Source organism: Capra hircus, chromosome 11 (assembly GCF_001704415.2).
Source record: "Capra hircus breed San Clemente chromosome 11, ASM170441v1, whole genome shotgun sequence".
Taxonomy (NCBI): domain Eukaryota; kingdom Metazoa; phylum Chordata; class Mammalia; order Artiodactyla; family Bovidae; genus Capra; species Capra hircus.
Window position 1 is genome coordinate 96,752,974 of NC_030818.1, and position 26,630 is coordinate 96,779,603.

Here is a 26,630-nt window from a genome sequence, read left to right on the forward strand (position 1 = left end):
AACTGCTTGCAGTTACATGATAGCCCTTATAAAGATTGGCTGCTCTCTTCCCATCTACAGTACATCTCAGATTATTCCCCCTCACTTTCCCACAGGGAGGTAATCTTTTAAAGTTGTTCAGTTCAGTTGCTCAGTCGTGTCCGACTCTTTGCGACCCCATGAATCACAGCACGCCAGGCCTCCCTGTCCATCACCATCTCCCGGAGTTCACTCAAACTCACGTCCATCGAGTCGGTGATGCCGTCCAGCCACCTCATCCTTTGTCATCCCCTTCTCCTCCTGCCCCCAGTCCTTCCCAGCATCAGAGTCTTTTCCAATGAGTCAACTCTTCGCATGAATTGTTAATTGGAGCTTATCCCTTCTCAGCTTAAAAAACTCTTCAGGGTAAAGTCAGAACTTGTGCAGGGCCCTGTGTGCAGTGACCCCAAAGTGTTCTCTTCAGCCGGGCCCCCCAACCTCCCCCAGGCCTTCAGGCCCTAGTCACCCCCACCTCCTTCCAAGCCCTCCGCCTCTGCCAGACCTCCTGCTGCTTAGGAGTTACCCCAGAGTCCCTCCTTGCCCCCCATCCCCAGCTCCCAGGGGGAACAGCACTTCCTGGGGGAGCACGGAGAGTCTTCCCACTCGCCCTGCGTCAGCCATGGCTCCTGTAACCTGGTGGCGTGTCCCTGACCCCTGCTACAGAGTTCAGTTCAGTTCAGTCACTCAGTCGTGTCCTACTCTGCGACCCCATGGACTGCAGCACACCAGGCCTCCCTGTCCATCACCAACTCCCAGAGTTTACCCAAACTCATATCCATTGAGTCGGTGATGCCATCCAACCATCTCATCCTCTGTCGTCCCCTTCTCCTCCCACCTTCAATCTTTCCCAGCATCAGGGTCTTTTCAAATGAGTCAGCTCTTCACATCAGGTGGCTGAAGCATTGGAGTTTCAGCTTCAACATCACTCCTTCCAATGAATATTCAGGACTGATTTCCTTTAGGATGAACTGGTTGGATCTCCTTGCAATCTAAGGGGCTCTCAAGAGTCTTCTCCCAACACCACAGTTCAAAACCATCAATTCTTCGGCACTCGGCTTTCTTCACAGTCCAGCTTTCACATCCATACCTGACTACTGGAAAAACCATAGCCTTGACTAGAGAGACCTTTGTTGGCAAAGTAATGTCTCTGCTTTTGAATATGCTGTCTAGGTTGGTCATAACTTTCCTTCCAAGGAGTAAGCGTCTTTTAGTTTCATGGCTGCAGTCACCATCTGCAGTGGGGGAGCTCTGCAAAAGCAGGACCCTGCCCATCCTGCCACCCTGAGTCCCCACTCTCCAGGTCTGGGTTGACTGGTCTGGCTCTGTCTTCTCAGCCAAGGAGGAAGCCCCCCCCCGTGCTGTCACCCAGCTTGGCTTGTTGTCTGAGGTTCCGCAAACACCCTGCCTCCTCTGCGAGGCCCCTGGAGTGCCGCCACACTGTGCCAGCGGCGTGGTGTGTCCTTAGTTAGGGGCGGCATACCTTCTTAGGGCTTTCAGGGCTCAGCGGTCTCAGGGCATGGCAGTGCTGAAGCTCAGTTCTTCCCTGGCTCCTGGAAAAGCCCTCGGGGTACAGTGGGTGCAGCGCTGGCACGTGGGGCACACCAGCTGCACGAGTGTGCAGCCGGCGCATCGCACAGGCCCCCATTCTGGAGGGCCCTACGCTGGGTTCAAGGCTCTGCTGTCGCCATCTTGAAATGCTTAAAGATATTCAATCCAGGTCCCCACGTTTTCACTCTACACCAGGCCGAGTTCCTGCCTTGCAGGCCGGTATGCAGAGCCAGGAGAAAACCCGGGGATCTGCTGACCCCGGGGCCCCTGCTCAGGGCTGGCCGACCCTCTCCGCAGGGCCGCCTGTCCTCGTTTTAGCTCTGCTCAACCACAACCACAGTCAGTAATTTATTCTTCTGTTTGCTCAGCTCCACTGACTGAGTGCTGCGGTCGGAGGCATCGATCACCTGCTTCCACCCTCTGCAGCTCTCCTCCCCCTCCCAGGGTTCCCAAACCAGCCCATCCTCAGAGTCACTGCTGGCCTGGTTCCAGGGATTTCTTGGGTGCACCACCCCCCCAGGCCTCTGAACAGACTCTCCAGGTCGGGGAGCTGAGTCTGTGTTGTTAGCGAGCTCCCCGGTGCCTCGAGCACTGCCTCTGTGCTCTGACGAGCAGAACAGAGTTCGAGAACCTTCATCCAAGCGGATAGATCCCAAAGCCCATAGTGTGGCTTCTGGCGTCCTTTCCGGTCTGGCTGTGGCTTTGTTTCCCACTCCAGCCCTGTAGCAGAGTGGCTCGCGGACTGCCCGTAGGTCGGTCCTGTCCCCTCCTGCACCCACATCCAACTCGGAGGGGCTGTCACCGGAAGCCCTGCATCCCCGCTTTCATGCTGAGTGCGCGGATTTTATCCTCCTTGGAGCACATCTCCTGGTGCACCCCAGTTTGTTCCAGCCCCTCTGTCCCCTGTAGCCTGGAGCTCCTTGTGGAAAGAGCTCGCCTCGGCGTCCCCCTTTCATCAGGAAGGATGCAGAGGTGCAGGTTCACAGCACATGCATCCCACCACCCTGTGGATACTCCCCTCACGTGATGTGGTCCCCCCTCGCCCAGCAAGGCCCTCCGCCTGCTCGAGCGGCTGGCCCGACGGCACCCGTGTTCACCTTCAGGGCTCACCCCACAGCTCAGCCACCTCACTTAGAGCCCTCGGCTCTCGTCTTGGCCCCGGGAGGGCCTCTGCTCCTCCTGGCCCTGCGGGAACAGGCCCTGCCTCCCTCCTAGAGCCGTTCTAGAAGACTACGCGTTTGTTGTATGAAAAGGGCAGCGTGCGGAATGTCAGCTTCCTTTACGTGATCAGTACCCTCCATCCCAGCCTCGCCCATTTTGGGAATGACTGTGTGACTGGAGCTCAGGCCGCTGAGCGACTTCAAACCAGCCCCAGTCGTACCACAAAGGGGTGACTGTGCCCCCCCAGACCTGTTGGGTTTTAAATGTCTTTCCTATTACCATCGTCTTTTCTTCTCAGCATTCACTAAAAGGCAGCTGATAACCACACCAAATGGATTATGTGCTTTGAACGAGGATGCACTTGCGCTCTGGGCGTTTTGAGCCTTAATGGCCAACACCTGCGCCATAAAAGACGCACTGGGTCAATCGAAGGTGCTTTCTGAGCATCTGCTGTGTGCTGCCACCCAAGAGGGACGTGCGCCGCTCACAGCATTTCAGAGGAACGTGGCATTCTGATTCTCAGTGGGCCTCGTTTCCTGGGCTCACCTGGTAATAGCCCCTAACATCTTCCTTCACTGAGTGCTTCCTGGGACAGGCGTGGAAGCCCGTGGGTGGGTAATGGGACCAAGACGTCCGGACAAACCGAGGCTTGTGTTTGGAGTTGAACATCCTGGTCCCCTTGGTGCACTTTGCCCAGTGAGCAGAGGTCAGAGTTAAGTCACCCACCTCCTCCAGGCACCTGGGACATCACATAAGGCTTGGGAAACCCTTTCTTCCTCTTGGATGTCCTTCCCTGTATGGAAAAGGTAGCCGCTGATATCCAGAAACTTCTCAGTTTCTTGGGGAACTCGAGCTGCTTGGGTGGATGGAGGCCTGCTGTGCTGCGGGCTAATGGTGGCGCCTGTGCTTTCTGAGCCTCGGGAACTGCTCCATGCTCCCTGTAACCTCCTTTTTTCTCCTCTGTCTTCCTCAGGCACATCTCTCTCACGCTCCCCGCTACCTTCCGAGGCAGGAACAGCACTCGGGCTGACTATGAATACCAGCACTCCAATCTCTATGCCATCTCAGGTAGGTGGGCCACCACCAGGGGCCAGCGAGCATGCCTGCGTCCCGGGCACCACCTCCCTCCGCGCGTCTCCTCGCTTCTAACGGCACCTGTGCGTTCCGTTGCTCTTTCTTCCCCTGCAAGGGGCCTGTTCCCCACAGGGTCCAGGCCTCCCCTTTCCTCCGTGTCACCGCAGCACTTAGTGAAGGGCCAGATCCTCAGCATGTTTTGAAACTAATGATGAAAAACAGTGTGTGGATTTCGCAAGCTTGAAGGGAGGTTTCCGGAGAATAGTGAGCACATTGTTCACCTGCCAGGTCCAAGCCCGGTTCCCCACAGGGACCGGGGACCGTGCAGATCCGAGGCCTGGTGCCACCTGCCCTCCTGTCCACATCTGTCCCCACCTCTCGTTCTCAAGACCGGGTTTGTGACCAGAGGGTACACGGGGGGCCTCCCTCCCGCACCCCCAGCCCTGTCATCTGAGTCTGTGATTTCTGAACCCAGCCTTGAAATGGATAGTGTTACCTTGGCAGGAACTTCAGCAGTCCCAGTTTTCTTTTTCACCTTCACCCAGAGAGGGAAAAACTTACAAAGCCTTATTACGGAATTGAGATTCATTAGGTGGCGGGCAGTGCAGGGGAGTTGCTAAGAGTTGAGGAGACCCACGAACTTGACTCTGATTATACAGGGGCCTCCAGTCGGAGGCCTTGGTGTATCGGGGGGAAATGGCACATCGGTGCCACTTACCAGCGCACACCCCTAATGGTGAGTGACGTTTTGAACACGGGAACATGGCATTCATTCATGTACCATAATGAACCGGTTATTTGAAAGGTAATCTTTTTTTCTAAAAATTGCAACTTCAGGGTACTAAGTAGGTGAAATAGAACAATGGTATAATTCGTGTCAGTATTCGTTTTTCTTTGTTATGATCACTCCCTAATAGGTTTGGAAGGATAAGCAAAGGCCAGTTGTTCCATTTCTGGGTGGCACTCCTGCCGGGAAAGGGGAGCGACAGGGAGGTCCCCGCAGCCCTCGTCCTAGCCCCACGCCAGGAGCCAAGTCCCCAAGGGAAGCGGGCGCATGTTGTCTGAGAGCAGCGTCTCCAGGGAGAATTTCCTCTGTGCTCTGGCTATTTCAGCAGAGTCGACAAGGAGCATAATAAGTGTGGAAAGATGACCTATTTTGTAGAAAAGCTGAATATTTCCCTAGATGCTTAGTGGCAGAGTGGTGCAAAACACGCCTGTGAAATCCAGCGGGATGAAATCCCGCTCCGAATGCACATACAGGCGGCTCAACCAAAGCAGAAGCTGTTTTCCCCCATCCAGCTTGCAAATCTTTTTCCAGCCGCAGGGTCCAGCTGCCCCCACCTCACCGGGGTTCTCTGATGGCTTTCCCAGCTGTTGACATTTCTGCAGAGAAGGGCGCACAGAGTGAAATCTCCTCTGGTTTGGCAGGAATGTTCCTGTCTGCCCCTGGACCACTGCTTCCTTGCCCCGCTGCTTTGATGAGGTGTTGTCTGGGTTCATTTCAGCTGTTAGTTTAGCAGTACCGAGGTAACAGCCTCAAGACACAGGGGAAGCCATTCAGGAACTTCCTGTTACATTTATGTAAGTGGCAGTCAATTGGATTTTATCTTCCAAACAGAGGTAGTTGAGGCCACAGCCCATGACAGCAGGCAGCTCAGGCCTCCTCGGTGGCTGCAGGCCCCAAATTGCTCTGCCAGGGTCCGGGACTGCTTCATTGTGAGGCTGCCAGGCATGCCCTGCAGGGCCTGCTGGCTCCGTAAGGCCTGCAAGCTCAGCACTGGGCAACCATGGTGCAGCTGGGAAGTCTGCCCTCCTGCCCGCCCACCAGCAGCCTGCCTGCAAGCCGATCTGGCTAGAGGGAAGCAGAGACACCCTCCCCGCCGTCCCCCCGGTTCCAACAGTGCTTGGCACCAAATGGCACATCTCAGTTTGGTGTTGTAAAGTTAAGGTTTCAAAGGTTTATTCCAGAAACAGTCAAGGCAGCGGGTGCCCCAGGCCCAGCCCGGGCCCAGTGCCTGCTGCCATAATGGCTGGTGCTCTGCTGGTAATGGATTGAGCCACCACACTGTTCTTCCAAACCAGCCCTGCACACGTTCGCTGCAGACCTCAGGCCCTGAGCCTTTGGGTACAAACTCCTGGTCTGCTCTTGTTCATTCCTGAAAACACTTGATTACCTCTCCCTTCATTTGCAGTCCCTTCCTAAGTAGATTTCCAAACAAGGTAATTAGAAATTTGAAAAGCAGCCCACATTTCATTTGTACATATGGTTATTAAAGTGATATGTACTTTTGCATATTTTCCCAAGGGCTTACCTGTTACGATCTGCCCTCTGTACTTTCACTGAGACAGTTCATCTGTGTCCTGCCTGCGAAGGGAGTGACACTGCTGGGGAACCTGGTGGGGCCATGTGTAGCTCTGTCCTCAGCACACAGAGGTGCTCCTGAAACAGTTGTGGGAGGAAGGGAGGGAGGAAGAAAAGCTTTTAGCCCGTGTCTACCCTGCCCAGGAATACCCTTTATGGCATCTCAGGGAGGCGATCATTCTAAATGCTACTTGAGCCCTCCAGCAGCTGGGGCCACCACCTCCGCGCAGCCCAGCCCATCTCCGCAACGTCCTCCTGTGTCGTTCAGCTGTGCTGTCTCGCTGTACATTCATATCCACCCAGCCACTTGGGGTACCACGCATCCCATCAGCGATGCGTGCCGACTATTCTCCACCGTCCAGCCCGGGGGTAGCTCTCTCCTGCCCACAGAATTGGGGTAAGGAACTTCTAAGCCTCTTTGCCAAAATCCTGAGATGCTTACTCCCTCCTCTGCCAGCTATTACCCTCATCAGAATGGCCACGAAGCACAACTTTGATCCTCACACTTCCTCTCCCAGGAATTTCCTCTGGAAAATGCTTACAGATGTGCAAAAAAAAGACTTATCCGCAAGGGCGAGCACTGCTGCTTTTTAAATGTAATAACTCAAAAAAAGAGGTGGGGGGTGGTGGATATCCTAAATGTCTAAAACAAAGGCAAGTCGGTTAAATTATGAAACCTCCATACAGTGGCCTTAACTTCTCAAGCATCAAACAAATTTTTTATTTAGATAAAAAGGCGTGCATGAATACTGCTAAGTGACAACTGGAGTGTGCAGTGTGAACTCATTTTAAAGCATATATCCACAGACCTGGAAACGTACACACCAAGACATTCACAATGGTTTTCACTGGGTTTTCCAGGTCTTCTTTTTGTTACTTTGCTGTGTCTCACTTTTCTACGATAGCACATGTTACTCCCGTAATAAAAAAATACAGGCTTGGGGTTAATTCAGCACACTCTTGGGAAGCTTCCCAAGTGGCCACCGTCTTTTCTGAGGGCTCACAAGCCTTCCTCTGAGTGCTTCACAAGGACTTCCCTGTGGCTCAGATGGTAAACAATCTGCCTGCAATTCAGGAGAACCTGGGTTCAATCCTTGGGTCGGGAAGATCCCGTGGAGAAGAGAATGGCGATGCACTCCAGTTTTCTTGCCTGGAGAATCCCATGCACAGAGGAGCCTGGTGGGCTACAGTCCATGGGATCGCAGAGTCAGACACAGCTGAGCAGCTAACACTCTCACAGACTCATACCGTGCTTTCGAATTCTGATGGAAATCACTTCCAGGCCACAGATCAACAGCTTCTTCTTGTCCCTTTTTGTGGACACGATTGTTTTCTGTTGTCCCATCCCCTGGACCCTCCTGTCCACTAATGTTCCTCAGAGGTCACTGACCATCTTCTGCGTCTCCTGGCCCTCCAGTCCCCAGCTGAGCCCGAAAGCACCTGGACGCACCTGCTGCCACCTCGCCTTTCTTGCCCCTCAAATCCCCCATCACCATGTTATTCACCCTCAAGGGTTTGAGGGTGGTTTTCCTTGAAAGACTAGATGGGGTAAAACGGTTGGTGCCTGGTGTGGCCCACTCTGTAGCCCACGTATATTCAGGTCGGCGAACCACTTTTTAAGCTGGTCTCACTTGTGATCAGTGGCAGCTGGCAGGCGCATGCTTTCCTGGTCGTGTTCTCACTGCTGTGTCTCCCTCGGCTAGATGCCCTTAAGGTCTTGTCCCCCGGGAGGACTCTCTTCAAAGCTGTGTTGATTTCTCTAGATTCTGTCCGAGAGCCCCAACTCCTAAGTTTCCTTGTCAGAACTTCTAGTGACTGTTAGTTTTCTTTTAAAGAATATCTTCTTGCTCCTGAAAGTCTTCTATTTTGGTCCCAGGTGGTGGTGTCCTCCCTTTTTTTTCCTTACCATTTTTTTTTTCAGATGTTTAGATATCTGAGCACTTATTCATTTCTCTTCCACTTATTCCAGAAAGATTTAAGGTAGCTCTGAAAACACAGGTAGTGAAGTGAAAATGGAAGGGGCAGAGCAGGAGTGAGTGAGAATACAGGATAGCAGAGGAGGGTGCAGCCTTGGGTGAGGTTTTGCATGAAGGGGAGATTTCAGGTTTGGTCCAGAGTCGAGTCTTTTTCTAGACAACATAGAAACAAGCCAGTTGTTCGGGAAGAATGTAACTATTCCTTTTATGAATTCTTCCTCATAGAGAGGGCCCTGCAAGGTGCTGGAAACAACAGAAGAGCCGCTTTTCAGTGAGCTTAATAAGGATAGACTGTGACCTACTCATGTTTGAAACCCTAAATGTTTAGAAGTTGAATGCAATGATTTTTTTTTTAACTGCGCTGAGTCGTCGTTGCCGCACGTGGGCTTTCTCTAGCTGAGTGGGGGCTACTTTAGTTGCTGTGCACAGGCTTCTCATTGCAGTGGCTTTTCTTGTTGCGGAGGAGGGACTCTAGGGCACACAGGCTTCAGTCACTGTGGCGCAAGGGCCTAGGGGCTCCAAGGCATGTGGGATGGTCCCCCACGAGGGATCGAACCGGTATCCCCTGCGTTGGCAGGTGAGTTCTTAACCACTGGACCACCAGGGAAGCCCGAGTGAGATGTTTCTTAAGAAATGTCCTTGTGCTGGGCGTCAGACCAGGGGCTGGAGACCTGGGGAACGTCAGGCAAGAGGAGCTCCCTGACGTCCTGTCCACCTTGAGGGCTTCCTGTGCTGAGGGTCCCTGTAACGAGTAGCTCAGTTCAGAGGCCCCAGGATGGTTTTTTCTGACCTAGGAACGTCCCATCAGCCTCATGGCAGGTTTTACTTCATGAACAGGGAAACGACACTGTAACGTTCTTTTGTTTTTGTGGTGGTTATAAAATGATTCCTAGCTCCACGTGAAGAATTTTTTCCCAAAGAACTTATTTTTCTTGCTTTTGAAAAAAATCAACATAGTTGTATAAAATAGTAAAATAAAGCAGGTGCATATTAAAACCAGCATGTAATAAAGCCAAAACTTTCAAACTCAGACAGCCCACAGTTTCAGGGTGAGCCACACGCAGAAATGCATGGAGGCCACACGGTGCGGGGAAGCACCTTTTAGCGCCTGACATCTTCATCTGTCCATCAGTACCAGGCCAACCATGTAATGTATTTTCCACGTCGTCACTTTTGAGAGTGCAAGGGGTATGGGGCTGCCCCAGACAGAGCCAGAGAACCCGGAGCCGACCTGGTCAACTGGGAGTGCGGTCACCCTGTCTCAAGCTCTTCTGGGTTTTTCAGGTTTGGGGTGTTTTTTTCCCCCTTTTTGGTTTTCTTTTTGATTGCTGAAAAAGCCAGCTTATTGCCCTGCACAGCTGTTCCCTCTTAAAAACCAGTCCGTTTTCAAGATGTTTGACATCAGGAAGCATGTGAGCATGGACAAGCCCGAGTCCATCAGCAGGCACTGTAGCCATGACCCTCATTCAGAGAGAAGGGGGATTTTATCTGAAACACAGAACCCCGTACCAGCTGTGTGACTCTGACATCAGACCAGGAAAGCGCAAAGCAATTAAAAATAATTAATGATTTCTGAATATCAGCCTTCTCCATGCAGTTTTAATCTAGTCCTCATTTAAATTGGAAGATGGACATTTAATTATCAGTATTATGAAATTCATGATTTATATATTTCATCCAACTGGATAAAATTTCTGCCACTGGCTCTTCATCTTATTATGAAAAGAAAAAGAATCTGTGTGTTTTACAATGTGATCCTTTAAAAACTCGTCTGTAGCATACCAAACAATTACGAATGTATTTTCCTTTCATTTTTAGTGATTGCATTATTTCTCTTTTAATTAGGAGAAGCAAATCTCTCCAGGAAAGTCAGAAATAAACTTGATACTTTAATGACCATAAAGCAATGCCAGGTGGGAAAACGACCAAAAGACTGAAACAGTCGGGCGTGTGAGAAATGAGAACGCCCTTCTTTTCCTTGTGAGGTGTTCTGACCGACAGCCGTGCACGCGCCACGTTTATGCCGCAGAGTTTGTGTGTGTGTTGTGTGTGTGGTTCCGCTTTCCCCACGTGTGTGGGTGAGTGCCAGCCTGCGGGTGGGTTCACAACCTCAAAGCTGGGGAAGGGCCGCCGGCTTCCAGCAGGAGCCCCAGAGTAAACGTTAGTCGCCCTCTGCATTCACAGGTACCTCTGCGGCCTGTGAATTAATGGACATGTTCTTGCGGCTTCTGTGGCCTTGAACTTCAGACCTCCCCTCACCCACCTCTTTTCCTGTATCCTCCACTGAGGATTTCAGACTCACCTAGGACTGCTCGGAGCGGTGGGGGGTGAGCTGGAGGGAAGGGGAGGCAGGGAACCAAGGGAGGAATGTGGGTTTGACGGGCCCCAGATAATAGATTCCTCAGTGGAGTGAAAAAATAAATATATTTATAATAATGGTGCTCGAATCAAGAAGGAAATAAGTCATTTTAAAGGCATATAAATTTTTATCATCCCCTCTAACAGCCATAGCGTCCCTTGTCTGTCCATCTCTTCCTGCCCTGACAACAAAACCGAGCACAAAGGAAACCAGGAGAAGAGCAGGCAGAACCGGGCGGGCGCGGGTGGGGGCTTGCTCGCGCAGAAGATCTGTACATCCTGATGTGAAGGTGGGGTGACAGGTGGCCAGGTTTGCTCTGCACACAACCATGTGTGTGCTGTCAGGCGCTCACACGCCGCCTTGTTGCGATTGATGAATTGCCTGCTTTCTTGATTAAACCTTCCGTCACTTAAGAAACAAAAAGCCTGTGTTTAGATGGCAGAGTGGGACACGTCAAAAAAATCTGTCTCCTTTACCTTTGTGCAGATGTTGGGCACAGACTGTAACATGTATTATTAAAATGAATGTGGCATTTACTGTGCATTATTCCTTTCCTGGGAGAAGGGACTGTAAATTATATGCTAATAATAAGCTTTAACCCTTTCGAAATGCAAAAGATTTAAGAGTGCAAATATTCATGTAGGCCCGGCTAATTGGACGTGCTTTCATACACCCAGCCGTGGTTGCCGTGTCACCGGAGTTAATGAACAGCGTGTGTGAGCAGACACGCAGGGCGCTTGGGGAGCTCTCACCTCCTGGAGGGGCTCCACTCTGCAGGCGCCCCTGCTAGGATTTTGCAGAGAGAGGCCCCGAAACCCCTGGGCTGGGCTCTGGGTCACCCTTCTGACAGATGAGGGCCAGAGCCTTGTCCAGTTCCCCCGGCCCGTCTTCTGGACCCGAGCGTCAGGCGTGGTCCCCTCTGCTCTGTGTCCCCACCTCCGGGGCTGGCTGGGCTCGGGCCTGGCAGGTACCTTGTTGGTACTCACACTTCCTTGACCTGGCTTATCAGTCCCCAGTCCAGTTGCCCAGGTGGCGGACTGACGTCCCCAAAGCACACCTCGTCAGATCACGTTCACGCCAGCCCCAGCCAGCCCACTGCTGACTGCATTCACGTGAACCTCACCTGCCCAGAGTGGGGGCTATCGATGGCCAGTCTCTACCTGTGTGGTGTCTCTTCCTCCAGGCCCCCCAGCCCAGGTAGCTCCCGGTGTCCTCTCCATTGTGTCTTTCTGTGCACCTGTCCCTGCCGGTCCTGTGGCCTGATGGCCCCAGCATCTCCTCTGCTGACCCATCCTTGAAGGCCTGCTTCCACACTGCCTCTGCCATGAGGCTTGTCTCATTCCCTCCCACTTGGGATGCTGGTTTCCTCCCCCTCGTTTTTGTGTTGGAGCCATTTCACCTGTGAGCACACTCAGACAGCAGAGGCTGTGTTTAGAAGAGAGGATGGAGGCTGTCTTCACTCCTTTTTGAGTCGTTGAGGATGTTATTAAAGGCAGAGAGAGAACAACGACTGTTCACTTCTCTCTTCATTCAGCAGACAGCGCTGCCGTGTGCCAGGGCCCGTGTTCCCTCTTCCAGGGCAGCAGGAAGTTTCAGCATGTGATTGACGGGGCATTTGGGGTCAGAAGTGCATGCGGCCATCACACAGAGCCGCCGGGAATGGCCGCACAGGTTGTGCACTGAACAACCCACACAAATGCTTCCCAGGTAGAGCTGTGCAAGGGCCCTGTGTTGTGTGACCCTGGGCAAGTCACTCGAAGCTAGTTATTCACCCCTCTCTGGTGGCTCAGATGGTAAAGAATCTGCCCACAATGCGGGAGACCTGGGTTCGATCTCTGGGTCAGGAAGCTCCCCTGGAGAAGCGAATGGCAGCCCACTGCAGTATTCTTGCCTGGAGAATCCCCATGGACAGAGAAGCCTGAGAGTTGCAGTCCATGGGGTTGCAAAGAGCTGGACATGACTGAGTGACTAACACTGTCACTTTCGAGATAATGCAGTAACCGCCTGTTGCCTTCCCAGTTGTTGTTACGAGGGTCCAGGGTGTGTAAGAGTATTTCATAAATCGGGAAGCACCTCCCCTGCCGGAGCCCAGAGGTTTGCTGAGAATTATCACCCAGGGCACACTGGCTCATCTTCTCAGTCCTGCGCTCCGTTGTATGATTTTATACATAAGATTTCATCTCAGCAGTCGGCATGCTCTGAGTGCTCAGGGAAGACATCTTCCTGGGGCCAGAGAAACTTGCAGTAAAGGCTCTGGCGCAGCTCCACTGGGCACCACCCAGAAAGGAGACGTCCTGTCACGCGTTGTCACTTAAACGTGGGCTGTTTTGCGTGGCCAGCGGCCCACAAGCCCTTTCTTGGGAAGGTGACAGGATGCTGGTGTGGGGGCAGGAAGGGAAGACGCGCTTGGCAGAGTGAGCCGGCGACCTCCATAAAATCTTGCAACGCGCCTTTGGTTTTTCGGAGGAAGAGTGCTTGCGGCGGGGGGTTGGGAGTGCTGCTTTCGTCTCCAGGTTTTCATTTCTGCTTTTCCTGTGCTCCCCCGGCAGGAGAAAGTTAAGACTTTTTCCAGTTTCGTCATGGTGAAAAATAAAAATATAATGAGGTGGCAGATACTTGAGTGTTCTTAAAAGATGGCCACCCCCTGCTGTGCCTTCATTCTCCATATTTTTCTTTCAAGCGTGGCAGAGAGTAGGCGGCATGGGTTTAATGGGCCACGTCCCCCTCCCTCTTAAATCCTTGAGTGAGGCAGCTGAGAAGTGGTGAGGAGATTCCGGGCAGGAGCCAGAAGGGTAGGTGCAGCGAAGTTTCTGCCACGGACCTGCCCGGTGACGTCAGGCACAGCACCAAGCCTTTCTGGACCTGATGCCCCCGTCTCTCGATATCAGTAATTGCAATAATAACGTTAATCATTCAAGTGTAGCAATAGTTCAGCTCATGTTTTTTGGAAGCATCCTCTGTGTCGGCCATTGTCTGGCACCTAGGGGAGCAGTGATAACACCTCCAGGGGCTGGGAGCTGTGTGGGAAGGAGCGTGTGTGGTTTTCACATTGGGATACCCGAGACATTACCAGCAAATACGAACCTACTGCCTTCACACTTCAGAGAAATGCCTTGCAAATACTGTCTTGACCATAAAGGTCCCACACATGGACAGAGAAAAACCGTCTCTCCGACACCTTTCTCTCTGCACGTGTGTCTTCTTTGTCTAGTTTTTAAGCAGAAATATGTCTCCATTTCCCCATCATAATTCACCTCCTGGCAGGGAGCATGACTGTGGTCATTTCTGAAGGCCTGGCCAGAGAAAGGCCTACCCAGATGGCGCTAGTGGTAAAGAACCCTCCCACCCAAGCAGAAAAATGCAAGAGACCCAGGTTCCATCCATGGGTCAGGAAGATCCCCTGGAGAAGGAAATAGCACCCCACTCCAGTATTCTCGCCTGGAGAATCCCACGGACAGAGGAGCCTGCGGTCCATAGGGTCGCAGAGTCAGACACAACTGAAGCGACTTAGCACGCAGCCAGAGAAATGCTGAAGACAAATGGAAGACACTCAATCTCAGCTCTTCATCTGCTCTTAGCACTTCTTCAGAGGCTCTGGGGTGAGTGAAGTCATCGGGGTTACCGAACACTCCTGCCTAGGAACAGCTTGTATCAAACTAGCCTTTTGTTTCTCTTTATACCTCTGTCTATCTCTGTCTTGCAGTAACAGACTATCAGCTGAGAGGGAAAAAATGATATAATTAAGGTAACTTCTTTAAGCATATTTCGGGAGCTGAAGTTGTTTTTGCTTTTATTAAAATGGATCACTTTAATTTATTTTAATAAATCTAACCTTCCTCTAGACTTACCATGTACAAAACTCTGTAAGCCCTTTCCATGCATTTTGTTATTGAATCCCAGCAAATCCTTATCAGTAACCTTACAGAAAACCTCTCAGGGTTTGTACTGTTACTGCTGTGATCTCTGTTTTACAGATAGGGCTGCCCGTGTTGCTGAATCCCCATGTTCAAGCCTTGTCCAAAGCCGTAGAGAATGAATACCTGTAATAATAATAAAAGTGAAAGTGCAAGCCGCTCAGTGGTGTCTGACTGAGTATAGTCCATGGAATTCTCCAGGCCAGAATGCTGGAGTGGGTAGCCTTTCCCTTCTCCAAGGGACCTTCCCAACCCAGGGATCAAAGCCAGGTCTCCTGCATTGCAGGCAGATTCTGTACATTAAGACAATAATAATAATAAATATTGTGCAGCTGGAGAAACTGAGGTTTGAGAGTGATTTACCCATAGTTAGCAGTGCTAGTCAGCAGAAGGGCTAGCATTCAAGCCCAACCAGCCCCTAAGCTCCCCCCGACTACCCCGGGGACTACGCCTTCTAGCTGGGGACCCTGTCCCTCCCTGTGTCAAGCGAAGTTGGAGGGACACACACACCCAGAGTGGCTCACACGAGGACTCATCGGTTTATTAGGTCTCAGTGTTGTTTAATCTTGGGTGGCCCCTGGACCATCGTCCCTGGGACCTTGTCAGAGTTGAGGCCTTCCATGCTTGACTGAAGGTGCCCTCCCCCACCCCCACATCATCAGGGCACCTCCAGGGGTAAGTGTGGGTCCTGCTGGGCAGAACAGTGCAGAGCTGAGCACATAGCCCCTCTCGTAAAGCTGAGTGGCCTTAGGCAAGAGCCTTCACCTTTCTGGGCCTCAGTTTCCTTGTCTGTCAAATGGGAACAGCAGTGGTTTGCAGTGAGGATTAGAACCAAGCCTGGCACATAGGAGGTGCTCTGAGGGTGGGTGTCCTTATGATTGTAATTATCCCACAGCTCCTCCCTCTGGCCCTTCTCAAATCCTTTCCAGACCAACAAGGGCAATACTCCGGATGCTTCAAGGAACTGCCCCGCCATTAGCAGGCAAGGCTTCCGCTAGTCCTGCTGTTGGAAACCTCTGTCTGGGGTTGGGGGGAGCTCTGGGCACCTGGATGTCCCCTTGCCATGGTCTTCCCTCAGCCCAGAGGTGACAGTGGCCAGCCCAGACACACCTTCTCACGTCTTGGGACTGAACTAAGGCGTCTTCCCCCACTCCAGCTCTCTGAGCCCTGCCCACAGCAGGGCTCCTACATGAACTGACAGTCACCATAGTGCCACCTGCTCGGAAGCTTCACCCTCCAGGTTGGGCTTCCTAAGGTGCCAGCCTCCACCGAGGTGACCGAGCTGTTACCCTGTGCGACCCCGTGTGCTCCGGGTCCCAGCTCCCCTCCTGCCGGCTCTGCTGCCCAAGTTCTGCCGCAGCCCGTGCGTCCCCGCTTCCAGGCTCCAGCCTGGCTGACCTACCTCAGTAGTCCTCCGGAATCAGCTGCCAGGTGGGCATCTGTAGACTCCTGATGACTTAGTGAGTAATGATGGGGGAGTTGGTAGAACTCGGGGAGCGGCTGGACGGCTGCACAGGATCCCATGATGAGACGGGAAGCTTTCTCTATCCCCCACACAGGACATCAGGATGGGTGCATTTAACTGCTGGCCTCAGGACCAAAGAGTTCTGATCTGATCTGTAGCAGTGAAGCCACCTTTCCCGTGGACGGAATACCTGCATCCGTCCGTTGTGCATTTGGCGTCCGCGTCCTGAATACCCAGTACTTTTTTTTCCCCATCTGTTTATAAATGGCCAGTGACGGTCTTAACCTGTTTATGTTTAAAGAGCAGACTTCATTGCTCCAGCCTAGAGTTGGGATGGGGTGTATTTATCACATGTCCCAGAGAACGCGGGGCCCTCAGTCCTCAGATCTGTCTTTCGATTGTCTGCGAGACAATGAGTGATGCAGAGCTCTCAGCCAAGGTTGAGATCCTTTGTTAGCGCGTGGTTTCTCGCGCCTGGCTTGTTTTATAGCGTGAACGATCTGATGATCCACCGGCGAGGCGACATCCATAACTTTGAATGAGAGAGCAAAGCTTGCCTCGTCGGCCCTAAGCATCGCTCCTGGTGACACGCTTAGAAGTGCTTAATCGCTTGCTACCTGGAGGCAATAAACGCGCCCATCTTTCTGTTCCATTGCCTCCTGTGTTTACCTTAAATATGCCCTGGGCTAACAGAATGCCAGTGTCACTCCTGTCAGAGGGTCCCTTGGCTTGTGAATTGCACCGCCGCCTCGCACCCTTCTTCCGGCCAAAGGTGGTTGGGCCTCTCATAGGCCCAGCATGGGTGCCTTCTTTGGCCAGAAGCCTCTTGGCTGTTGATGCTGCTTGTAAACTTTGCTGTCTGATTGGTTTTCCCAGTTCTGACTGAGAAGGGTGACCTATTCTTGGTTGTAACATCTCGTTCAGTGCTTAGTTCTCCGCTGGAGTCCACGGTCTGTCCCAGGAGGTTAGGACCACAGGTCTCACACCCAGGCAGCCCAGCCTGCAGGAGGTGCTCTGAGATCCTCACTGTTGGATTGATTCTTGAGACCCACCCTTTGTAGCCACCCTCCCCAGCTGCATGACTTTGGACAGTTTACGTAACCTTTCAGTCATTTCCTCTTCTGAAACTTGAGGATTAGGGGTAACGTATGTGAAGTGCCTTGTACTGAGTGGGCCCCCCAGAAATGGTAGCTTGAATGACTGTCATAGACCCTGGCATTCCAGGGAGCTTGGGTCTTATTTCCCCCTGCAGTAGGACCCCCAGCCCCACCCCACCTAAAATGCAGTCAGGAGGGGGGCTTAGGGCCACTAAGGCAGGGCTGGAGCTGGACTCACGGGTAGGAGCCTGCCCAGGTCAGGGTCCAACCCTCCACCCTAGTTCAGAAATCTATAATTGCTTGAGATGCAGGTTTGTTAGTGGGTGAAACAGTTTTGTAGAGAACTTCTCAGTGTTTAAATCAGCCTCCTATTTCCCCCTTCCCTTCTCCTCGAATCAGCTCTGGACTGAGAAAGGAGCATTACCTGTTCTCAGCGCTCGAAACATTTGACTCCTTTCTTCTTTGTCTTTTGGCTGTTTCTTTCTTGCCCCTCCCATCCCAGGACCCTTGCCCCAGAGTCCTTATAGACCTGTGAGCCGACTCTCAGGATATGTCGAGAGTCCCACCACCCACCGGGCACATCCTGAAGGCTCCCTCATGCTCCAGAGCGGCCACTGGGCCAGTGGGGCTCCAAGGCCCGTGCCAAAGGCTGGCTTGGCAGCCATGGGACACACGTGCACTGAAGGCCATCCTTCCTGGGGTTTGGGGGAGTGTTTAAGCAACTTTCTGAGACATTCCCATCTTAAGAAAGGATGCCAGACTATCTGTCGATGCTGAAGGATTGCTCCTTTCTTCAGACTACCTTTTTAAAAAAGATATTGTACCTTTTATTTGGATTTAATGAGGGCAGACATTTTAATCAGAGGTTAGTCATTTATTTTTGCAAACAATTGTTTTGATTCATCATTTATGCAGATAATTAAATGGTTCAGTTGGCACAGTGTGTCTACTTTATTAAAACAGGTAATTTTGGGGGGGGGGGTAAAAGAGAGAGATGCTATTTTTTGGATCACTGCACAAGAATTGCTTTTATCTTCATCTCTGTGCGTAGTTTCTGGTTGTGTTGCCACAAGGCTCTCTCACTTTCAAGCGTTCGGTGTCCTCTCTGGTCTGGGGGGTGCTTGCCCTGGGATGATTGGGGTGTGAACCGTTATGCCCTTTGAACTGGGAGATGAAGAAATCCTGTGCTGTTACCTTTCAGAAAGTCTCCAAGGTTTTAATTGGATTGGGGGAGAAGAGCCTACAAGTTATGAACTTTGCAGAGCAGCAGTTCTTATGCTAAAAACAGATTAATTGTAGCCCTCGCAGGGGGTGGAGTTTAAAAGTCAATTACTACTTGTCCTATTATAATTTATACACCTAGGATTTGGAAAAGTCTGTCACTTGGTGCAAAAATGAAAAGGTTACGTGTACTAGTGTGAGTATTCCCGTGACTTTTCATTTGTAAATGCTTCTGCTACACACATCTGTATGTATGCAGCTTGTAGGTGCAGAGCTCCGATATTATTGCAGCTTAGAGCAGGGTTCCTCAGGAAGAGTAACCTTTAAGATTTCATTCTTTAAATCCGTAATGGCTTGAAACTTAGTCCTTTGTCTGGCAGTTCACTCCATTTGTAGGCATCCTGGCAGCCCCAGCTAGGGCCTTGGGGACACTCCACTCCTGGGTCACAAACCAGTAAGAGATGGCCCTTTAGGGGACAGTTTTTAAAAAACAACAAATTGCTTGCAAGGTTTGCTCTCCTTGATTTTTCCATGTTTGCATCCTGAATCAGTTCATTCACTCATTAAAAGGATTTATTTTAGGCAGACCAATTAAAAGTTTGGAAGCTAATTTTTTGCTGAGCAGTGCGCAGACCTCAGGAAGCACGATTTATAACAGGGCTTCCGCCCTTTTCCACCAAGAGCTGTCTGATGGCGCTGAGATCCCCAGCGCTCAGAGCACAGAATGTTGGTCCTTCGCGGGTGGGTGGCTCCTGGCCTCCATTGTTTCCTGGGGAACCCGCAAGTCTGAGAAGCCTAGCCCAGCCCGGGAGTGGCTCGCAGGATTTGTTTGCTTGTACAAACCCCACAGTTTAATTTTTTTTAATAGGAAGCTGCTGTGTAGTTTGGATATTTAAACAGTTATTAACCGAATGACAATTAACAGATTGCATAGACAGATTTTCTTTTGAAAACCTCTGAAATTGAGTACAGTTTGCAAAACTATCACGGCCTAGTAATGACAATGAATTTTGATTTCCCGGAACTGATATTAGACTCCTTATTAAACTATGTGCATCTGCTTTTAATTTACTCCAAATAATTGGAAAATGCAATGAAGCTTTCCAATTAAAGCACGGCTTTATGCTGTTTAATAATACCCCCATAATATTATAGCTTATGAAGTGACAGGTGAGTTGGTGTATGAATAAAACATAAAGGCAGCAATAAGGGACAGAAAACCGGAGACAGTTGTGGGGATTTTAAATGCTGGATGTAATTTGCATATATTAATCTCTTCTTTTCAGCCTTATCAGGCGTTCTTCAGTATTTGAAGTTAAAATAGCGTTGACAGGCGGGAGTACGCTTAGTTTTTTCAAGGATTTATTACTTGTATAATTTCTGATCTTTAATAAGCAGATATGACTGATCCTCATAGTTCTATAGAAATCGGTTAATTGTTCCAGATGGCGTGTACTGATTATGCAAAATTACTTTTCACACCATTTTTTTTGTGATGGAGTTTGGAGTAAAATTAAATTTTTTATAGCCTTCTTATCATGCTGTTTTACAGTGGTTTTTCCACAGAAGTTGAATTTAATCTACTATATTACATTGACCAGCACAGTTATTCTAATGTAGCATTTTGTGATTTGACAAAGAATAATAGAACATATTGCTCATTGTTCATTACTGTGTCCCTAATAAAAAGGAGCTCCTGTGTATAGAACATAGCTGTTATTTATGAAGAATGCCTAATTCATACAGTTAAAAATGCAAAATTGTGCTATGCAGTAGTTCCTTGTAGGGAGAGAGGATCTGAGAAAAGCAAATGGAAATAGGCTTGTTCCTACAGATTTTACATGCTAGAAGAGGGGTCTTCTTTTAACGACCAGAGAGTTTAAATTGTGCTACTTCTTCTTCTGTGAGTAGGGGAGAGAAAAGGCTAGATAATCTCATTCTATTGATATTAAGAGAGGTGTCACCGGTTGACTTGTGTTGATTTGCATAATCCCAGAAGCCTTTCATAATTGAATAGCATTTATAAAAGGTGGTTATACTTTGGTGTAAAGTATCCAAAAAAAAAAAAGCCTAAAAAGCCTCAAAGATAATTCGTCTCTAACGTTTTCCAACGCGTCAGTTTTTGTAAAGCATCTTGTGCTGGTGTCAGATCCAAGTCCAGGCTGTGCATTTTACCAGGTGACATTAATCTAAGCTTATCCTTGTCCAGGTTCTCGGATAACATTCTCTCTACAGTTCAGCTGGTAGCGGGAGGCAACTCAGCAGGTGCACCCCAAAATGGGATTGTAGGGCTGTTACCATGAAGCAGGGAGAGATCCAGTTTCTTTCCTTTGGGAGAACTCCTCCCAGAAGCAGAGGGAAGGAGGACAGGTTTTTCTGTTGCATGAGAAGAATCCTGTTTGGGTGTGTAGTATTTTAAATGCAGTGCAGAAAGAAGTAACCCGTTTCTGTGTATATAATCTGAACTTTGGCTTGTTTTCAAGAGACCACTGTGTGTATGAAACCTTATCAGGATTTTTATAGACTTGGGATGTACATTTCTGTTTCAGGTAGAGTTGAGTCCCTTGTGCAGAGAGACTCACAGGTCTTTCTGTGGCCCCGCTGCTCCATCCAGGTAGTTCGTTTGGTTCTGTGCCTCATCTCCCCTTGCCCATAGCCGCCTTCCCACAGGCCTTGAGAATGCTTCCTTGTTTGAACAGACTGGATTTGGATCTGTTTAAAAGGTTCAATTCCTTTAGCCCTGGCGGAATCAAACTTCTTTTTTAAAAATATATATTTTTCTGCTAGCAACACTGATTGCTGTTCACAATGCTCCGTCCCCACTTACCCACCAATCCTCGAGTAGAAGCAGGACTTCACTGATGCCTCTCTGGCAGGTTCGAGGGGACCAGACAAACAGGTTGCAGACTTCAGAGGTCGTCCGTCCAGCTGTGTCCGCTGAGGGTGGGACTTGGGATGCAGGGCAGGGGTGCTCTCGGGGTGTGAGCTCTCCAGAGGGCCCAGGAGAACAGATTCAGTTAGATGCCCACGTTATCATTGCCAATATTGTGTAGATTGTACTGTTTTCTAGTCTTCAAAATATTTTCAGTTAAGTTCTACTTTGTATCTAGTCTGGTCTTGAGAGAAGTTAAATAGGAAGGTAAATATATTTGGCTGCCTGCAGTACTGGAATAACTAATTAGACCAAATATAAAGAAATGTAATTCAGAGCCCAGAGCACTTGCAATAACCTGTACTGACTGAATTCTGTATTCTCTTTACCTCCAGAGTACTTAAAAAACCTGAAACCTTTCACCTGCCCTCTTTTGTAACCTCAAGATATATTTTTGTGAAAATTAAAATTATATGAAAAAGAGCGTGCATAAATCAGACATGATTAAAAATATTTGTTCTAATGCAGTAATAATGTGGTAGTAATGCTTTCATCAGTATAGCTTAAGGCTACATTAAGTGGACAGACTTTATATGGATTCTCTAATTTTAATCTTCAAAATGCTATCTAATGTCTCATTAAGACTTGCATATAATGTATCTTAAGTACAGTCATTAAATATAGTTTAGGGAGATTTATGTTCAGATATTGCTTAAAGATGTTTTAATAGGCCCATTTACTCTGATGATATTAATGAGCTCTTAATACAGACTAAGCTTCTAAAACTAGTTGTAAAGACTCCAGCCTGAACACAACAACTTGGGATTAAAGCCCGATTTGCACAAGAGCCTGCAGGTTTGCCCCACTGACAGGCAGGGTCAGGGCCACCCCTCTGCGGAGCCTTGAGCTTTGGAAAAAGAGTCTCCCTTGCCTTGGTCTGGCTGCTGACCCAGACGACTCCTTCCTTCTGCCAGCCCTGAGTACAGTCCCAAACCGTGTGCTGGACACGTGCTAATCTGGCCAAATCGCCCGTCTCCAAGGTCATCTGAGCGGCGCTGACGCCCTTGGCGGTATTGCTGGGACACGGGAGGGTTAAAGGGGCTTTGCTGTGCTTCTCCCATAAGCATCTGCCTGGTAAGATGTGCACAGTCTGGCGACATCATGTGAACAGCTTCGACCTGCCATAAGCAAACTGTAAAAGGTCGCACGGGTGTGCGTTCATCACAGACATTCGTAGTGACTGAAATACATGTATTAAACTGTCCTGCAAATTCAGAATTGGAAAGAAAAGCCCAGACCACCAGGAGTCTCTATGTGTCCGCTCTTGTGTATAGTCACCCCACCCCACCCAACCCGACCCCTTGCCACCAGGCCCCACTTTTACACGTTTCAAAAAAAAAAACTCCATGTTAGTGTTTCCTTGTCTTTGTTTGTTTGTTTCAATTATTTTAGGGGAGGGGGGAAAAAAAAAGAACCTATGAATTCAGAGACTTTTCTAATTACTAAATTGGTTTGTTATAAAAAGATAATAGCAAATTTCTTCTTTTCATAATTGGACATCTCTTCCCTGTAGGCTAATGCGTGCACAGCCCGCGCATGCACAATAAGTTGTGCTTTTGAAAAGCCATAACTAGCTAATAACAGCTACAGTGTCATCGGAGAGTAATGGTGTGCTGATTAGCATAATTAATGACAAATGGTGGTGCGGAATTGGTGGATTGGTTTAGTGGATGATGAATGCGGGCGAGGCCTGGGCTGGGGCCTGCCAACTAGGCCTCGCTGGCTGTCAGCCCTTCTGTTCTCGCTGAGGCAGCCCTCATTAGTCACGATGGGAGGTGCCAGTTCGTATTCTGTTTGGAGCACAGAAAACTTAATAATCCACGCGAATGTGGCTTCCCCTCTCTCCCATGTATTTACTCACAAAACTCTCTCCTCGCTCGTTCCCGCCGTGGGCTGACCCATGAGGACACAGCTCCTTCGAGAGGCTGCCGTGACCCTAGAAGGGGGAACAAAAAGGTGGTGCTGTAGAGACACACGCGTGTGGCCTGGTGCTCCCTGACCACAGATAAATTACTCCCGTTTGGAGGACTTCTGCTTGTGACTCTGTTTATCTGGGTCTTTATAAGGGGAAAAGAAATGAACTCAGTAAGCTATACATTCCATCCTGAAATAAGACTAGCACATTTATCTTTGGCTTGATTAATCAGACCTAATTTGCATTCTCAAATGAGACTGATAAAAATGGATTTACCTTTTAACCTTTAGAGGGGGGGAAAAAGTATTTCTCTGCAAGATTTCCAGGGCTATCTTTCCTTAACTGATAAGAAGCAACTCCTTTATCAATAAAGATGAAAATCCTTAATTTGCATTAGTGAATGAGACTAATTATTATATAGTTAATTAGCATCTGGAAATGAGGATTATCTTAATTACAAAGCACAATTTCCCTAATAGCTACAAAACTGTAAGTTTGATCCGTGTGGAAATTGGTAACTATTATTATGTAATTAGTGATAACATTAATAGGACAGAGTATTTAGACATCATTTGCATATGCAAATATAATTTACCTGAGCCAAACAAGTGGACCATTAATGATTAAAGCATGATAGAGCTGAGTGAAAGTTCTAGATAGCTGAATAGTATCCATTATGCAGAGTATCTAAACAATTGTCATAGAGTAGATAAGGACCTTTTATATTTAGATGGTCAGAATGGTTTTTGTTTCAAGAAGAATGAGGACCAGAAAGATTAAACACAAGGCTTCACTGCTTAGGGAAACAGCTGGCCACATAGTCATCTCCTTGACTCTGCTTTCCCCATGCTTCCCAATGTCGCTTGGACCTTAGATGTTCTTTCCCTATAGATCTTAACATTTCTGAATATTGGCTTTCTCTTTCAATTGATGCATGTTCCTAAAGCAGTTTTACACACACATGAGCGTAGTGAATTATGAAGTTGATGGTGCAGCTTACCGTTCTTAGGGGAGTATTCAGAGCTCTCTGAATTTTATTTGTGTGGCCCCAGAGTCTCCTCGGTTCAGAGCTGCTGCTTCATCTGCGTCTCCTCTGGTGCCCAGCCGCTCCCTCTTTCAGGCTGCAGCAGTGTTTGCCAGAAGGTGGGGTGTGTGCCCGTGAGGGAGTGTGAGATGTGGATGGCCGTTAAGATGTTTTTATTTCAACTCTAATAGCATATCAGCAGACAGTATTGTTGAGAATAAGATGAAAGCAGGTGCAGTCAGCAAACAACCCCCCAAACCACCGTGGCTTCCCATTACCACCATTTGGTACGCCACTCAGGTTCCAAGTCAGGGAGTGCAGGTCGATGGGGGTCCTGCTTCATGTCATCTCTTCCTGGGACCTGGGCTGAAGGAGCAGCTCCCATCTTCTGAGACATGCTATTCTTGGAGCAGAGGGCAAGGGCAGGAGACCTGGAAGAGACACCCAGTGGCTCTGAAGCCTCTGGTCTGACATCAGAAGCCTCTGGACAAGGCATCCAGACCAGTCAGGTCCAGGTGTGGGGTGCCTGCTCTTCCCCAGGAGACCCTGACCTCCCACCTCTCACAGGGAAGTAGGATCATACACCCAGGAATGGTAACTTTGTGGGGTTTAAAAAAAGGAGTTCAGGAAAAAAAATTTTTTAATGAAATAACATTTAATTTTAAAAAATTTTAAGCGGGTTTTCAGATGTAAAGGAAAATATAAAGTCAGTAATTATACATGGAAAAAAGCAAGTGACTCTGAAACACGGGATAGTTTCCTGACGTGTGGGAAACGTTGGCCTAGAGTGTCTGTTGCTCATCTTCAGCTTGGCAGGAGCTTGAATTCTCCTGGGAAGGTTGGGGAGTCACTCAGGGATTTGCACAGCTGTTCCAGTGTAGTGGAATTAGCACTGCCCTCTGGGATTGAAGGCTCATTTTGACCACTTCCAAACCTGAGAAATCAGCTTCCTTTGCCTGGGTTTCACTTTTCCCAGGTGCAGAATGAGGCTTTGGGGCCAGGTGGTCCTTGTTGCTGCTCAGCCCTCCCACCACCCCTTTGGAGCACCTGTTGAGAGCCTGCTCCTCGCAGGGGCTAGAACAGAGGTGCTCCAGAAAGTCCTGCCTCGGGGCTGATGGGACTCAGCGGTTCCTGTAAGAACCTAAAAAAAAGTTTGTTGCTAGCCAGAACAATTTATGATAGCTGTTCTGGTATCCGTGTCTGATTTTTTTTTTTTTATCAAAAACAGATACAAACTTTTCTGATTTATAAAAGTAGGAAAATGGGAAAATATATAAGCACATACAGAAAAGCATATGGAAGAAGATAAAGACCATTCATAATCCCATTATCCAGAGAAACAGTTATTTTAAGGTATACACCCTGTATTTGTTCTTGATAATTAGTTGCTAAAAAGTGTGTCTGACTCTTCGCTACCCTGTGGACTGTAGCCCGCCAGGCTCTGCTGTCCGTGGGATTGCCCAGGCAAGAATACTGGGGTGGGTTGCCATTTCCTTCTCCAGGGCCTCTTCCCAATCCAGGGATCAAACCCAAGTCTCCTGCCTTGGCAGGCAGATTCTTTACCACTGAGCTACCAGGGAAGTCCCTATATACCATATATATTTATATATAAAAGTATACTTCTACCTGATTGTCCATTATGGGGTTTTTTTGGTTAGATTTAGTGAGGTATAATTTACATACAGTAAACTTCACCCTTAACTTCATCGTGTATTTCTTAAAATTATAATGTGTACAGTTAATGAATTTTGACAAATACCAAGTCACATGGTAAATGTCATGCATCTACCACCAGAAGTAAGGTAGGAGATTTCCCCACTGCCCCCCGGAGTTCTCTTGTTCCTGTTTCCAGCCTTTGCGTGCACGACCCCCAGGCCCTGGCAGTCACACGTGTGCTTCATGTACAATAGTGGAATCGTACGGTATTGTAGTTTCGCGTGTCACCTGGTGTGATGTTTCTGAGATGCGTCCACGCTGTTGAATGTATCAGCCGCTTCTCTTTACTCCTGAGAATGTCCACTCCTCTTGACTCGTCATTTCCAGAGCCTTCCTCGGGGCTTGTTGAACAGACGCACAACTTTCCTCCTGAATCCAATGCACGTCTTCTGACCAGTCCTCGGTGGCGGTGGCGGGATATTTCCGTCGTCTTCGCTTCTCAGAGTAGTACTTCGGCGAACATTCCTTTAGACAAATCTTTGTTCCCTAGGGCCCGTGTGCATTTTTAAACATTTCGATGTGTAATGGCAGATTGCCCACCAAAATGGTTGAATCCCTCTACAAGCCCATGTCAGCCAAAGAGGCTTTCTTGCCCTGAAACCTTACTTATTAACTGGCTGCTGTCTCCCAAACTCCTTATCAGTCTGCAAGTTGGGGTAGTGAGGCGCAGCTCCCTCCAGCCCTTTCCTGGGCCAGCCATCCCTCTTTTCTGTTGAAGTCCAGTTTTTGCTTATTGAGCTGCAGAATCTCCTTAAGGAACAAAGTCTTCTTTTGACTCTCACCTTGCTACTGCCTTTTTTCAGTTTGTGATTTGACCTTTAATTCTCCTTTTCCTTTTTTCGTTGTGC

General features: G+C 49.1%; 1 protein-coding gene across 2 annotated transcripts in view; it reads left to right on the top strand.

Annotated features, from left to right (window-relative positions):
- Positions 1-26,630, top strand: part of MVB12B (multivesicular body subunit 12B) — a 200,770-nt gene that overhangs the window by 114,058 nt on the left and 60,082 nt on the right. For both annotated transcript variants that reach the window (XM_018055783.1, XM_018055784.1), the window contains exon 7: positions 3,701-3,795. In XM_018055783.1, coding sequence (XP_017911272.1) covers positions 3,701-3,795 — 95 coding nt within the window. The remainder of the gene's footprint in view (positions 1-3,700; positions 3,796-26,630) is intronic.